This window comes from Rhincodon typus, chromosome 30 (assembly GCF_021869965.1).
Source record: "Rhincodon typus isolate 14 chromosome 30, sRhiTyp1.1, whole genome shotgun sequence".
Classification (NCBI taxonomy): Eukaryota; Metazoa; Chordata; class Chondrichthyes; order Orectolobiformes; family Rhincodontidae; genus Rhincodon; species Rhincodon typus.
Window position 1 is genome coordinate 27,188,927 of NC_063361.1, and position 16,409 is coordinate 27,205,335.

The window sequence follows — 16,409 nt, forward strand, 5'->3', positions numbered from 1 at the left end:
TCCCGCCACTCACATCCCCCCCTTACGCTTCCCCCCACTCATACCTCCTCCCCCCACTCACACCTTCTCCAGCCCCACTCACACCTCCTCCCCCCACTCACACCTTTTCCAGCCCCACTCACACCTCCTCCAGCCCCACTCCCCTTACATCCCCCCCCGTTCCCAGTTGGAATACCATACATATACATTTCCTGGGACAGTACGGTGAGTGCTGCGGGCGATATTTCTCTCAATGGGGCGGGGGACCCAGCTCTCGTGAGTCACTCGTCCTAACAACGTGCATTTTTGTCTGAAGACGGGGGCGGGTGGTGGTCCCGTTGCTGAGACACGCGAGTTTGCAGCCAACACGTGGAAACAGCCCGTGACTCAACCCCCACAAATGCTATTAATATCCTCGTCTCAGGAATAACCTTTCATCACTGGGTACCGGGAAAGCGAGGCGATGTACAGCTTTGCCTTTCTATTACATTAACACGCTGTGCTGGTGGAGCCCTGTAAAGCTGGGAATTAAACAAACACAAGGCGGTGTTTGGATTACACCAACATTTCTGGCAAACGTGTACCTGAACTCAGAGATAGTAGGAACTGCAGATGCTGGAGAATCTGAGATAACAAGATGTAGAGGTGGATGAACACAGCTGCTTGGCCTGCTGTGTTCATCCAGCTCTACACCTTGTTACCTGAACTGAGGCCCGTGTGACTGGATCATTTCCTCTGGGTTTCTTCCAGGCCTAATATTTAATGACTCAATTGCAGATCCAGTACGTTTCTGGGCATTGACACTCCAGAGAGAATTGACTTTCTTGCCCAACCAGAAATTGCTGGAGAAACTCAGCTGGGATGGCAGCATCTGTAAAGAGAGAGAAGCAGAGTTAACATTTCACGTCCAGTGACCCTTCCTCATATTATTTTCGTTTCATTGAATACTTTCAAGGCAGAGCTAGACAGACTCTTGACAACAAGGCAGTCAATGGGTATCTGGGGTCGACAGGAAAAATGAAATTTTATTCAAGATCAGTCACTGTCTTCTCGAATGTTTGACCACACTTGAGGGGCCGACTGGTCTACTGCACCAAATTAAAACCTTTGTATTAACTTGGGTCCCCAAACATTCTGATTACTCACAATCACCCTCCCAACCATTTGTAAGCATTTTCTACAATTTTCCTGTAGTTCAACATCAATGGATTTTATACCATTAAGGGCAAGTGTTAGGCATAGAATACTTTTAAGGTTTTAGCAAAGATCTGGAGCTCGGATAGTGGGTGAGGGTGTTGACTTGCGCACCGAGCTGGCTTGTTTTTGTTCAGACGTTTCATCACCATGCTAGGTAACATTATCAGTGGAGCCTCCAATGAAGCGATGTTATTCTACTCCACTTGGAATTTATACTGTCCGGTCTGTTATGGTGAGTAGTGGCATTTTCGGTTTTGTTCTGTATAGGTTTGTATGTGGGGTCCAATTCTATATGTTTGTTGATTGTATTATAGGTGGAGAACCATGCCCCTAGGAATTCCCGTGTGTGTCTATGTTTGGCTTGGGCTACTTTGGATACGTTGTCCCAGTTAAACTGATGGCCTTCATTAAAAAAACAACACGACAAACTCTCCTTAATATCAGTACACTCGGACAATGAAGGGACAAGGTAACCATAGCAGCCCAAGCCAAACATAGACACGCACGGGAATTCCTAGGGTCATGTTTCTCAATCTATAATGCAATCAACAAACATATAGAATTGGACCCCATATACAAACCCATACAGAACAAAACCAGAAGTGACAGTACTCACCATAACAGACCGGACAGTATAAATTCCAAGCAGAGTAGAACAACATCACTTTGTCGGAGGCCTCACAGATGATGTTACCCAGCATGGTGACTAAACATCTGAACAAAAACAAGCCAGCTCGGTGAACAAGTCAACAACCGCATAGAATACAGTTTTGCTATTGCTGCATTATAGATTGCCATGTAGGATGTGGTACAAAATACACAAAGGGGTTAAGCAACATCAGAGAATTCCCTTTGAAGAGCAGTTCGTGTTGTCTTGCAGTCTCATTGATTGCCAGAGCAGTCTTGATGAGCCAAATGGTCTGTTTCTGGTCCTGGCCTTATGGACTTCAGAGAGAAAAAAGGAACTTCTACTGTAGTGACTCACTGGATGGCATGTTATATAGAGATTGAGTTAAAATGGAATTGGTGATGCCCCTTGAGGTCAAATAGCTGACCAACGCTTCAATTTACATTTTATGTAGGATGTAATGTTTAATTTGAAGCATTAACAAAAGTCTGCAATGAAATAATTTTTTTTTATTATTAGCTCATGGATGCGCAGATCATTGGCTGGGACGGCATTTGCCCTGCGCTGAGCTGCTAGACTGTAATATCTATTTAAAATTTCCTACCTTACTGTAATGTTAACCCTTTAATATTTTCCTACTTTTAACTTATTTTTCAACTCTGTAAGTAATGCAACAACTTTTATTCCTCTGCTGTATCTAAGAATTGTACCTAGGTACTTGTACCTAAGATGTTGCCATAAGAAGGCTGGCATTGTAAATGTTTTTCACTATACTCCTGCAATGGGGCACACGTGACATTAAAAGGATATTGTATTGTGTTGTAATCATCCAAAGGGCAGTTTACTGTCACATTGCTGTGGGTCAGGAGTCAAATGTAGGTGTTAAGGATTTCCCTTCTTAAAGGGCATTAGTGAACTAGATGGAAATCAACAAATTGATTGTACACAGTCACCATTTGGGCAACTGCCCATTATAAAATTTAAAAAAAATTAAATTCCACTTTCCAAATTGTTGAATCTATGTCCCCAGGACATCAGGCTGAGTCCTTGGATTGTTATTCTAGGTACATTACCATTGTGCCAGCATTTCCCAAGCATGGACCATAGTACTAAAAGAGAATGTCACTTGCACTGCTTTGGGTGACTGGAATGATTCACTTTGGTAGGAAGATCAGTTTTGAATCCACAGCTTCCCATATACTGATATCCCAGTCTCACTGCACTTCGAAGTGGGTTAAATTGGCAATGCGTTTGAACCTGAAAGAAGGGGTCAATGGCTCAGAAATTTCTGAAGAAGGGCCCAGATCCGAAACGTCAGCTTTCCTGCTCCTCTGCTGTTGCCTGGCCTGCTGTGTTCATCCAGCTCTACACCTTGTTATCTCAAGACTCCAGCATTGGCAATTCCTACTGTCTCTAGACAGAAGAATCTGTTTCCACGCTGTATGACTCTATCTCATGAATAATACTATTCTGACTGAGTTAGAGCCATAGCACAAATGTGGGAATTGCACTAATTTCTCATCAGCAGTTGAGGGAAATGATAAAGGTAATGCTCAAAATATAAATGTCACATGGAGCAGTGAGCATGGCTCTTCTGATTCTTGTAACACTAGGTGTTAAGCCTCTGCTAAAATTATGGTTCCATGTGTGCACACAGCTCTCTGGTACATTGCTTACACAGTCATTCTGCAAGGGATGATAGGAGCTAGGAGCAAGGCTAGGCCATCCAGCCCTGGGTCTGCTACACCACCGAATATAAATATAGCTGTAGCCTCAACTCCATTTTCCAGTCTGCACCCCCCTGCCCCCAAACTTTAGATACCCTTGTCTGTTAAAAATCCATCAAACTAAGCCTCGAATGAATTCAGTGACCCAGGTTCCACAGGTATTCTGGGAGGGAGAGAATTGAAAGAAATTCCCCAAATGTCTCATAATTGTGATGTTAGCACAGATGACTGAAAGCTTGGTCACAGAGCTAGGTTTTGGGAGAGTCTTAAAGGAGATGTTGAGAGGTGATTCCAGAAGTGAGTTAAAGAGCATAAAGGCTTAGGCAGCTGAAGGCACAATCTGTGATGTAAACTGGGGCTGCTTAAGAGATCAGAATCAAAGTATGTAGGGCTGGAGGAGGATAAGGACATAGGAATGGGTGAAACCATTGACCGATACAAAAACACGGAGGAGAATTTTAAAACCGAGTTCTCACCAGGCCAGGCCCAATGTGTGTCACAGAGCACGCGTGTAGTGGATAAACGGGATGAGAATATGGGCAGCAGAGTTTAGGTAAGCTCAGGTTTAGAAAAACTGCAAGGTAGGAGGTCAGCCAGGGGAGCATTGGGGTAATTGAGCCACAAGGTAATCAAGGCATGGATGAGGTTTTCTGCAGCAGAGCAGCAAGCTTTGCACAAATCTCAAATACCCAAGTTTGCAGCCAGACCCAGCTTTGTGATGTGCCCCATAAAGTGTTTTGCTGCACTTTTGTTTTGCTGCAAATGAGCCTCAAACAGTTGGCAGCAATCCCAATGGTGAAACCGTAAACATGTAAGCCTTGGCAAGGCTAAGTATAATAAAACTGCAGCTTGGTCACAGGGTGCGTGAGCTTTTATGTTAGGATTCAGGCTGGGATTTTGCAGTAATGACCAGTCATCACCAGAATTCTACAATGATACGTGACGGCCCTGAAAACCCCATCCCTGTCCACAATAAACACAAATCAGGTCAGGCAACATCTGCAGGCAAACATGTCAGGTCTCAAATGTCGATTTACTGATTTCTGTTTCTCCACTGATGCTACTTGATCTGCAAAATAATTGTGGCTTTTCCTGTTTTTGTTTCCAAACTTCCAGTATCTGCAGTGCATCTGTGTCAATGCTGATTCTCCTTTCTCTTCGGCTTAGACAAGACTAATAACAGGACACTGGTTAGGCAGGAATGACTGTAAGAAGGGCACGATACTTTTGGGTACTTTGTCGGTTGGATTGACTTCAAACCAAAAGCTTTAAAATTGATACCACAGCCAATCTGTTTGCAAGTGCACTCCCATACAAAGAAGAAAGCATTTGTGCCAAATCTTGTTCTTTGCTGTTTTTCCTGGGGCAAGTTTCATTGTTCCTGCCCTTCCTTCATAGAATGAAAGTCTATTTATGTGATTTCCAATATTCTTTTTCTGCCAATTTTTTTCTTCCTCTCTTGGCGATGTTGAGTCTTTTGTGTGAGTGGAGTTTCCAGTGACATTGGGCAATTCACTGATACCTTGCCCACAATGGCAGTGATATTAGTGCTTTAGTATTTGGTTTAACATTTAATGCTTCTGTAGTTCCGGTGCCCGAACATCAACATCAGCTCACTGGCTCCCTAACTTTATGCCACCAGACCCACAAAAGCTATTTCAAGTTTTAAGGCAAGTGGTTTTACATGTGAAAGTAAGGGTCAACTGACTCATCAATGTGGATTGGGAACCACGCTATAGGAACAGTAAGTAAAGAATCTTTACAGCAAGTGACCAAATGCTATTTGGTCACAGAAGGCACCATGGATAAGCCTGATAATATCCTCATTTGATGACCAAGGTATGAAGTTCGGCTGATTTCCTAACCTAGTAGAGTCAGACCATTGGAGAAGCACTATAGTGTTTTGAAAAATCTTGTGACTTCATGAACTAAAATGCTGGTCTGAGAGTAGCGTGGATCTTGCAGCTGCTGCTGAGATTTCAGGCTTATTTCTAGATTTACTTCTAGATTACTTACAGTTATTACATTTCAGTAGTATAACATGAATAAGAAATGTTTGGAGGGATATGGTCCAAGCTCAGGCATTTGGGATTAGTTTAGTTTAGGATTATGGTCAGCAAGGACTGGTTGGACTGAAGGGTCTGTTTCCGTGCTGTGTGACTCTATAACTCATGCTTATCTTCCTATCATCCCATTGCAGGTGGAGTAATCACTTATATTGGACCAAACAGTACCTCTTCAAGTCCAGTACTGTTGTACAGTGATAATTCCAACAGCAGTTTCCAGTCTGTGTCTCAGTCATGTTCCCCATTGCCACCATCACCTAACAGCTCTGGCTCCCAGGATGGCAAACACTACAAGAGTAACTCTTCAGGATCTGGAGAGGATTGTCCAACCATTGGGCCCTTCAGCAACCTGAAGCTTTCCACAGATGATGGGAACACCATTTCCACCACTAAAAACAGCTCTGGCATTACCAGTAAGTAATCCTGGTGTCTTTTCTTCCCTCTGCTTCATCTTATTCAGTGGAATGGCCTCTCCATTCTCTCAATTTAAAAATAACTTGTAATGTGTCCAGGCAATGACATGTTGAAGACCAGTCATTTCAATCACTATGCTCTTGCTATTTGAAGCCTTCCCAAAACCCGATGGCTTTTCTAGCTCCCTCACCTTTTCTCTAAAAGAAACCAACATCTTAAGCTGTGCTTTCAGTTTCTCTGGCCCCACATACTCTCTCAATCTCTTCTCAGTGTTGTAAAATGCTTAGAGACATCCTTTTATGTGGTGTACAGTTGTAAATTATTAATTAATTTATAAATATAAATTGCAGAAAAAAATTCAAAAAGAGAGAAACTGAACATTCATTCCCTTCATCAGAAACACTTCATCTCTCTCAGTTAAGCCTTTTGAAATTGCATTTGAAAATACTGTCTTGGAAGTAATTGTGTCTCTTGTCCAAGAGAAAAATTTCCAGATATGGGACCAGGGTCAGGGGAGAACCTGTTGGAGATCCACTATTTTCCGTCTTCCTGCTGGAAAGGAACATCCCAAATGCAGGGATAGAGCATGTTGCTATGTGTTTAACATAATGGGATCTATCCAGAATGATCCATTTTACAAATCATTTCGAGGGATCATTACCGGTGGGAGACCTGATGAAGATGTTGATTCCAACTTCTGACGAAATATAGGAAATTACCTTCCAAACATCTGTGGGCCTACTAATTTTAGCTGGAAGCCCTTTCCTGCTATCAAGGAGATGAATTAATAGGCATAACCCGAAGGCAAAGCACTTAGTGCTAATGACTGTTTCTTGAATAAATATTAATTCTTGTTTGTTATCTGATGGCTGCATTTTGACTTCAAAGGCAGTTTTGTAGATTATTTATGACAAGGATCTTCTCTTCCTTATGATCGATTACACCCCTTTCTCTGCTGACCTCTGCTGGGTGCTTTCCCAATGCTGCTGGCCTGCACCTTGCCCGAGTATTCTTTCTTAAATACACAGGCTAAACTGCAGGAATCGGCAGTCAGTCACACAGGGGTGGGAACTGCAACCTGGCAACAGATGTGCATCTTTCACATCTTCCAGTCAAGCTCCCTGTGTAGCAGTCGGGAGAAGGAATCCTGGCTTCCTTAATCTGGGAGTCATTGTGCCCGATTGTAATAACCCTACAGCAACTCCAGCTACGGTAAGCCAACAGCACAGATCAAGGACTCATTTCTGGCTCTCGTTCTTAGCCCATCTGGCGGAGTTCCATACTGTGTCAGGTCACTCAGATCACATCTTGATTGCGGGCCCCTGTTCTCTCATTGACTCTCCTTAAAGCCAGTGCTAAAGGCATTAGACACTGACAGTTCTCTAAAAATGACTGCATAATGAGCAGTTTACATTTTGAATAAATCTCTCATTGTTTCTACGTGTTTTCCTTTTTCCCAGAAATCAGTGGAATGATTCTGCTGTGTAAAGTGTGTGGCGATGTAGCCTCTGGTTTCCATTATGGTGTGCACGCTTGTGAAGGGTGTAAGGTAAGTTGTACCCACCTGTACAGCAGCGGGCCATGCCAGCATGCATCAACATATGCAACTCACACAAATACATACATATGCACAGATATCAGCATGTGGATACAGTGTCATAGAGTTTTTACAGCACTCAAAAAGGCCCTTTCCCCCCTTGTGTCTGTGCTGGTCATCAAGTGTCTATCTATTAGAATAAATAAATTGATAAATAAATTTTCCAGCACTTGACCTGCCACCTTGCATGCTATGGCTTTTCAGGCGATTGTCTAATCTTCTTTAGTCTCTTGTGTATTCCTGCTTATACCACTCTTTTAGGCATTGAGTTCCAGATACCCACTGTTATCTTGGTGAAAGAAAACAATCCTGAAGTCCCCTCTCAACCTCCTATCCCTTAATCTCAAACTGTGTCCCCTGGTTATTGAGCTGTCTACTGAGGGGAAAAGTTTCTCCCTATCTAACCATACATAATATGGTTCCTCGTGGCTCAGTTAGCAAAGATATCACATGAGATACTCTTCTGCCATTGAAAGAGTTTTCCAGTTTTCATCCCATCTCAGCTGGGGAGGATATTACCTTTTCTTGGTCCCAGCTAAAATCTGCCAGATTTCGGCTTCCTACTCATGAGCCAGGGAACCCCAGTGAGAAATGTTCACCTGGAAATGTCGGATGAGGCCAGGACCCACAAGTCACATATGATTCCCGACATAACAACAACAGCAACTTAGATTTATATAGCACTTTTAATGCAGTAGCACATTTTGCAGAGCTTAGTATAGTCACTGTTTTCAAAACGATATTAGGATTAAGGCACATATGCAGCATAAATGCAAGCATGTGAAGATGTATACATGTATGTGCATGCATTTAAGCCTGTGTAAATGTCAGATATTTGTTTGCATATCTAAATATTCTCATGTACAAGGCAGTAGAACGTTTCATTTTAATGAATGAGATGATCAGCCTGTTGGCAGGCTAAGTGGCTGAGCATAAAGAATGCAGCATTCTGGAACTCCCTTCCTAACAACTCAGCAGGTGTACCTGCAACAGATAGACTGCGGACATGGTTCAAGTTGTCCCAGCTATGTTCGGAGATTGAGAATGAAAGGAACAAAATGTCATAGGGATATAGTCCAGACTGTTAAACATGAATTACATTGCCAACTTAGGTAAGGACTCTACTCAATTGGAAGAAATACATTGTCCAGCTTGTTTTTGATTTGGCTGATTGCGTGATTGCAAACAAGCACTGAAATTACAGTCCCATGCATAGCCCTGAAAGTGAAAGCTGCTTTTTGCTGTGATGCTTTCATGGTCTTTAGGATCCATTTAACCAGTTGGTGTCCATTGGTTTGGCTTTCCCATTGCTGTTGTAAACCCTATTGGTGATCTGCAGTTTGGTCATTCACACTTCCCTGTGGCTTCCACCCAGGAGTAGCCTCTGTATCAGTTGGTGGGTCAGCCGAGTGAGAAATGTTTATGGAGGTTGTGTTACACAGGACATCTCTCCCTTGCAGGGCTTCTTCAGGAGAAGCATTCAGCAGAACATCCAGTACAAGAAGTGCCTCAAGAATGAGAACTGCACTATCATGCGAATCAACAGAAACCGTTGTCAGCAGTGCCGCTTTAAGAAGTGTCTTGCTGTTGGCATGTCCAGGGATGGTGAGTCTTATTTCTTTCCCTTCTGTTTTCCATTTAATGTACATATTTTAAGGAATTAACTGCTGCTTTACTGAGTTTTTATGCAACCTCTTGCAGTCATTGGATGAAGCAGTGGAAATGTACCTTAATACTCCATACTAGCTGGACTCAGGCTTCAGTATGTTTATTTGGGCAGAAGGCTGTGGACTTCAACTACAATAAAATACTTGAGTTCATAACTTAGCTTGAAACTTCAAGGCAGCGTGGAGGAAGAACTTCATTGTTAGGGATGCTGTCTTTGAGACTTTTTTTATTTGTTCACACATGTAGAGGAGGAAATGGCTACTGCTGTTATGGCTGGACTGTAATCCAGAGACTTAGGTAATGTCCTGGGGACCTGGATTCGAATCCCACGATGGTGTATGCTGGAATTTGAATTCAATAAAAATGAATTAAGTGTCTAATGATGACCATAAATCTATTGTTGATTGTTGGAAAAACCCATCTGGTTCACTAATGCCATCTTTACATGGTCTAGCCTACATGTGACTCCAGATCTCCAGCAATGTGGTTGACTCTTAACTACCCTCTGGGCAATGATGCCCTCATCCTGTGAGTGAATAAAAGAAAGTAGATGTCACTGATTGGGCCAGCATTTAATACCTACTTTTTATTTCTCTTCGGAAGGTGCTAGCCAGTGGCCTTCTTGAACTGCTGTAGTCCATGGGAAATACTACCAGCTGTGTGTGCTGTTGGAAAATGAGTTCCAGGATTTTGACCCAGCAATAGCGATGGAATGGTGATAGAGTTCCAAGCAGGGTGGTATGGGTATTAGAGGGGAACTTGCAGCTGGTGGTATTTCCATGCTGTCCTTGTCCTTCTAGATGGTAAAAGTCATGGGTTTGGAAGGTGCTGTTGTAGGTAAGGTGTTGAACATTTCTGTTCCTTAACCTGGACTGAATGATCCCATGACACTATGTGAAGCAGAGTAAGGAAGCTCCCTCAGTCCCTTGGCCAACTTTTATCCATCAACCAAAACCCATCAAACCCAAATTATCCGATTATTTGTGTCATTGCTATTTCTGTGAATTTACGTCCATGTACAAATTGCTCTTCAGAGTCTATTTAATTGGCTGTAAGCCACTTTGGGATGTGTAAAAGTTGCTAAAAACATACAGGCTATTTCTTTCTCTTTGAGTTTTATTTTCTCTTTAGTTTGTCCCATATAAGAATATTTCGATGAGTGGTCTGCTATGGTTCAGATTGAGAACTAATAAAAATTCATTGTTAGAATGGTCAGCAGCACTGGGATTCAGCAGAAATTGATGGGCCACCTTAATTTTCTTTCATAAAGGAATACATATATGTTTTTGCCTCAGAGAGAAGTCCTGTCTCTTTCCATGTGCAAGGACACAGTTTTATGCATAATACTGAGGCTGAAACTGTTCCTAGTGTAGCCGTGTAATTCTCCCTTTTGTCATTGAGTCTACATGTTCGATGCTGAATGGCAGTGCTGAATGCATAGATTCAATAAGATTTCATTTTTCCGATTCCCCCTTTCTCCTTAACTTTTCGCTTTGTCAATTTAAGCCACCGTCACAATTGGAATTTCCTGCCTCAGATAATTCTGTAGGCCTGAAGGTTGAGTGGTGAGAAAGTAACACCTTGACAAGAATAAGCCAAGCACCTAATTTGCAAACTTAATTTTAATACCACAATTGGCTTTTCATTTTAATCACTTACTTGTATTTACTGTGTGCAAGTTGAGAAGTTCATGCTCCAACATGTACGCTCTAATGGTCTCAAGTTGAGCTGTAATGAATGATTTTTATTAACTTCTTTGATTCCTTGAAGGTAGTCCAGTTCACCACCAGATTATACATAGTCTCCCACTGAAGGCTGGAGGAGAATCTGTGTGCTGTATGTTGTTGGGTTGATTGGATTCAACATGGGTAACAGAAGTACCAAGAGATATCATGAACCGTGAAGAAACAAGCTCAATAAAGGGTAATGTGTTATTTTGTTTTTCCCCTAGCTGTGCGTTTTGGGCGCATTCCCAAGAGGGAGAAGCAGCGGATGCTGGCAGAAATGCAGAGTGCCATGAATAATATGGTGAACAACCAACTGAATGGCGAGCTACAGAATGATATCCAGCCCCAGCAGCAAAACTGGCAACACCAGCCTCCACTGGCAGCTCCTGCCCACCCACCCCAGCAGGAGCGGTCATCCCCCAGTCTCCATCCCCAGCAGCAACACAACCCACAGCAGTTATACTGTCCCAGCACCGAAACCTCGATGGAAGAGGTCATTTATTCTATTTCCAGGGCACATAAGGAGACCTTCACTTATGCCCATGACAAATTAAAGCAAACGACCACTGCCTGCCGACACAACGGTGAGCTGATGAACCACAATGCCAATTGCTGCCGGAATGGGTACCACGTCAACGGAATGAATACCATCTATCACCAGGAGAACAACATTTTCCATAAAACCAATAACAGTGGACTAAAGAAGATGTGCTACCCATCTTCTTTCTCAAATGGTCACACTAATGGACACATTAGTGGACACTACCAAAACCAGACCAACGGAAACAAATTACACACTAGAAACTCGTATAGTGCCAATGGCGAGATAGAGACTGGCAACGGGAGGACCTGCCCATGGAAAGGAGCAAACAATGTTATCCTGGTATGACATCGCACAACTTATACTATGATGTTGTGAAACATGGCAGGCATTTCAAAGTTTTCTTTGAGCAAAAAACCCCATTACATACGTTTGTAGATAATAAATGGTTCTCTCTCTAACAAACCAAGCGCTGACATCGAATATGAAATTGACATCTTCAGAGAGATACAATCATGTGTACTAGGATGAAACAGCCTTCATAAATAATGGAAATGTGTAGTTGCACAATGATAAAATAAACAGGGAAACCTGTTTAAAAGCCCCTCAAGAACTCTTAAAACTAAATTAACAGAACAGGAATATTCCACAAGCCCATCCTTTCTTTACGGATCACACTGATCCAGCTACTAATTTGCATTTGCGCATATTCTTTAATTATTTTACCAAAAACATCTGTTTCCAACGAGCCATTCAATATTGTGTCTTTCAGTTAACCTTCCTAAAGTACAAACCCTTTTAAGGGAAGACTGAATTCAATTTTGCTTTTCAAAAAAGAGTCTGTATTTTAGAAAAATGTAGTTAGGACATTGTCCAACTAGAGAGATAGAGATAACTGGTAATGGTTTATCCTGAGGGTCACTATGCCTCAAGCAAGGAGAGATGGTGCAAAGTAGAGTCCTTTATGGTAACCACAGCCAGAATAGGAATTGAACCCACACTGTTAGTATTATTCTGCAGTGTAAGTAGCTATCCAGGTAACTGAGCTAACCAACCTCCCTTAAAGTTGCTGTAGTCCTAGAGAGACCAGTGGTGGTGGTTTCCCTGAACTTATAGATTTGAGAAATGAACCTGATGTTGACATAAGAGTTACTTCACATCCATGTTGGAAACACCTCAGAAGCCTTATTTTGATTTTATATTCCATTTCTCTTTTTCAGCAGCATATTATTTCCTGCAAAATAACTTTAATTTGTTCCATAATTATTCAGTGCAAAGTCATGGAATAATATTGACACAAATGGAGGGCGTATGGCCCTTTGGGTCCATGCAGGCTCACAGTAGAACAATCCAGTCAGACCCATACCCCTCCCCTGCTTTATTCTTACACCTCTGAAAATTTACTGCTCTGCCTGGGGAGGTGATGGCCTAATGGTATTATTGCTGGACCCTTAATCCAGAGACCCAGATGATGTTCTGGGGGCCCACATTTGAATCCTGCTACAGCAGATGGTGGGATTTGAATTCAAAAAAATATCTGGAATTACGAATCTAATGATGACTGTGAATCATTTGTTGGAAAAACCCATCTGGTTCACTAATGTCCTTTAGGGAAGGAAACTGCCATCCTTACCTGGTCTGGCCTACATGTAACTCCAGACCCACAGCAATGTGGTTGACTCTTAACTGCCCTCCGGGCAATTAGGGATGGGCAATAAATGCTGCCTAGCCAGCGATGTCCTTACCCTGTGAATGAATAAAGAATAGGTGCACACAACAAGTTGAAGTTTGTATTTAGTTATTTGATTCTCTTGTTCCCGAGATAACAAATCCCTTTTGTTTTGAATATTTTTCCTTAAGCGACAATAAATGGGAAACCCAACTCTAATCCCAACTCTATCAAAACCTTGCTTCTTTTAATGAATGTAATGGCAACATTGAAGCATTAATTTCAGAAGCTCTGATCAATGTGATGTAGTTTTTAGCTTATTCACTGAATTTCATTATTCTCACTGGCTCAATCTGTAGATAATACATGATGGCCATAAATAACAGTTGAGTGCAGTTGCTCCCTAGGCTTGGAGACAGCTGTTTTTTTTATTAACACATGGGATGTGGCCATCACTGGCTGAGGCAGCATTTATTGCTCATCCCTAGTTTCCCTTGAGTAGGTGGTAGTGAGCTGTCTTCTTGAATCTCTGCAGTCCATACCTTAGCAATTGTCCAGTTACGCTCTGAACACTTGTCAGGTAGAATATTGATTCTTCTAAAGCATAATGGTGGTTTTAGATGGAAAAGTGCTTAAAATTACAATTATTTTGATTTAAGAGAAATGCGTTCTAATCTGTTTGTTGTTTTGACAAATCTTTGGTCGGTGATTTTAGCATAATCACTTGAACAATAATTCTAGGGATGGAATGACATTCTTCTGTTACTTATGTTTTCTGGAATGTTCCGTTTCTCCATGTTGTTCAGTCATACGAGAATCCATTCAGGAACTGCAAGCATGGTACAGAGAGAATAACCTCCATTTTACAACCATTCATGAAATAAAATGAACTTGCCTCTGGAGGGTTTTGGCATTAGATCAAGGGCTTGCTGCACGGTTCTGAACACGCAAAGTAAATTCCCACTGGTGCCTGATATATTCCCAGTAACTTTGTGCTATCAGCCAGCCAATTAACAGACATGCAGCATGGAAGGAGACTGCTCCAGCTCTAAGCGACAGAACACTCACTGTCCCGCTCACTATGTTGTAAGCCTGTCTTGGCTTGACAGTGGCATTGTGGTTAGTTGGTCAACCTCTTGCACTGAGACTGTGTCAGAGAGTGTTCAAAGAAGTGAGCCCTAGTGATGGGCTGGAAATGTCAAGATAAAGTAAGTGCCACATTTGTTTCTCACCCCAATAGGCCTGCCCAATGAACATTCGGCCACATGTAGATGGCAGTCGATCTGTGCAACAGATCTGGGAGGACTTTTCCTTGAGCTTCACACCAGCTGTCAAAGAAGTGGTTGAGTTTGCAAAGCTCATTCCTGGTTTCAAGGACCTTTCCCAGCATGACCAGGTCATTCTGCTGAAAGCTGGCACCTTTGAGGTAAGTAACAGGATTCAAAGATCTATGTTTGAGGTGAATGCTATTTGTAATTGTGAAAAGGTAGATAACAGAGGTTAGGTAGATTCCAACTCAAATCTCCAGTTTGAGAAAGGGTCTTATCACCGAGCTTGGGAAAGCACAAATTAATCAGCTACTCAACTTAGTTTACTCCACTCAAGAATAAAGACAATGGCAGTAATTGAGCAGGGTCAGTTTTGGGTCCATTCAGCAGTTTGCTTGAGCTGGAGTTTTATTTCAGTTATCCATTCTTTCGGGTAATGGGATTCTCCACACTGTTATGAATTTGGAATCACACTGAATTGTGCTAGTAGGATAAACATTAACCATGGACAGTATTGAAATGATGTTGGGATATGTACTATCAGGGCTCGCGCCTGAATCAGATATCCCTCTGATATGGTCTGCAACAGTTGGCAGTAGCATTGCTATGGTAACTCAGGCTATATGCAAACTGATGTCCCAGTATATTAATGTTCCATGGCTTTTAGAAGGATGAGCTCATTGAAGCGTACCAAGGTTTTGAAGGGAAGCTGAAAGAACTGCGGATGCTGTAAATTAGAAACAAAATTAGATATTGCTGGAAAAGCTCAGTCGGTCTGGCAGCATCTGTGGAGAGAAATTAGAGTTAACGTTTTGGGTCCCACATGGCACCAGTGACTAAGACCAATGCCAATAGGAAGGATCGATGACAGTGGATCTTCCAAGGGCATTCCAGACAGTTCAGGCACACAACTATGACATTAGCCGACCTGACAAGTTTATGCCTGGTGCATGGCAACTTAGCGACTCTCTGTCCCAACCAAAAACCAGCTGAAACGACAGGTAAATTTAAAAGAAGAGTTAAAAACCAGGTCAATTCAGGGTACAAATGGAAAATTTCTTGGAAGTTCCTGTCCGACTCTGTGATCGTTCTGCCCTGCCCTCCTTAGGAAGGGTCACTCGACCTGAAACGTTAACACTGATTTCTCTCTACAGTTGCTGCCAGACCTGCTGAGTTTTTCCAGCAATTTCTGTTTCAGTTTAAAGTTCTGAAAGGGTTTGACAGGGTAGACACTGAGATAGTTTCCACTGGCAGGGGATCTAAAACATGGGGTCACCTTGTCAGGATAAGAGGCTGATCATTTAAGACTGAGATGAAGAGAAAGCGCTTCCTTCAAAGGGTTGTGAATCCTTGGAATTCTGTACCCAACAGAGTTGAGGATGCACTATTTTTGAATATATTTAGGGCTGAGATAATCCAATTTTTTGTTTCTCAAGGAATCAAGGGAAATGAGGAGTAGGCAGGAAAGTGGAGTTGAAGAAAGTCATGATTGTGTTGAATGGCACAGCAGGCCCAGTGGGCTGAATAGCCTCCTCCTCCTCCTGTTTCTTGTGTTAGTACACATGCTCTCGGGCACAGGATCCTGACCAGCAATTCTCAGGAACTAGGAAGGGGCAGAGGGAAAACCTGAGCAATGCCTTGTACCCAGAGCACAAAGCGGGGTAATAGGAGGAATGGAGTTGAGTGACAAAGCAGGAAAGCAAGGAGCAAGATTAATGTTAACTGAGGACATGTTCTGATGTAAAGGGGTCCAAAGCAACTTCTCATGTAAGGGGATAAATTCTCAGGCAAGCGGAATCATTAGAAGGGCAGAGATAACAAGGTGTAGAGCTGGATGAACACAGCAGGCCAAGCAGCGTCAGAGGAGCAGGAAAGCTGACGTTTCTAGGCCCGAAACATCAGCTTTCCTGCTCCTCTGATGCTGCTTG

The 16,409-nt window shown here is 42.5% G+C and overlaps 1 protein-coding gene across 1 annotated transcript in view; it reads left to right on the plus strand.

Moving 5' to 3' along the window:
* Nucleotides 1–16,409, plus strand: part of LOC109913409 (nuclear receptor subfamily 1, group d, member 1) — a 58,094-nt gene that overhangs the window by 2,983 nt on the left and 38,702 nt on the right. The window contains exons 2-7 of the mRNA XM_048614418.1: nt 73–204; nt 5,732–6,010; nt 7,472–7,560; nt 9,069–9,213; nt 11,228–11,886; nt 14,454–14,639. Coding sequence (XP_048470375.1) covers nt 73–204; nt 5,732–6,010; nt 7,472–7,560; nt 9,069–9,213; nt 11,228–11,886; nt 14,454–14,639 — 1,490 coding nt within the window. The remainder of the gene's footprint in view (nt 1–72; nt 205–5,731; nt 6,011–7,471; nt 7,561–9,068; nt 9,214–11,227; nt 11,887–14,453; nt 14,640–16,409) is intronic.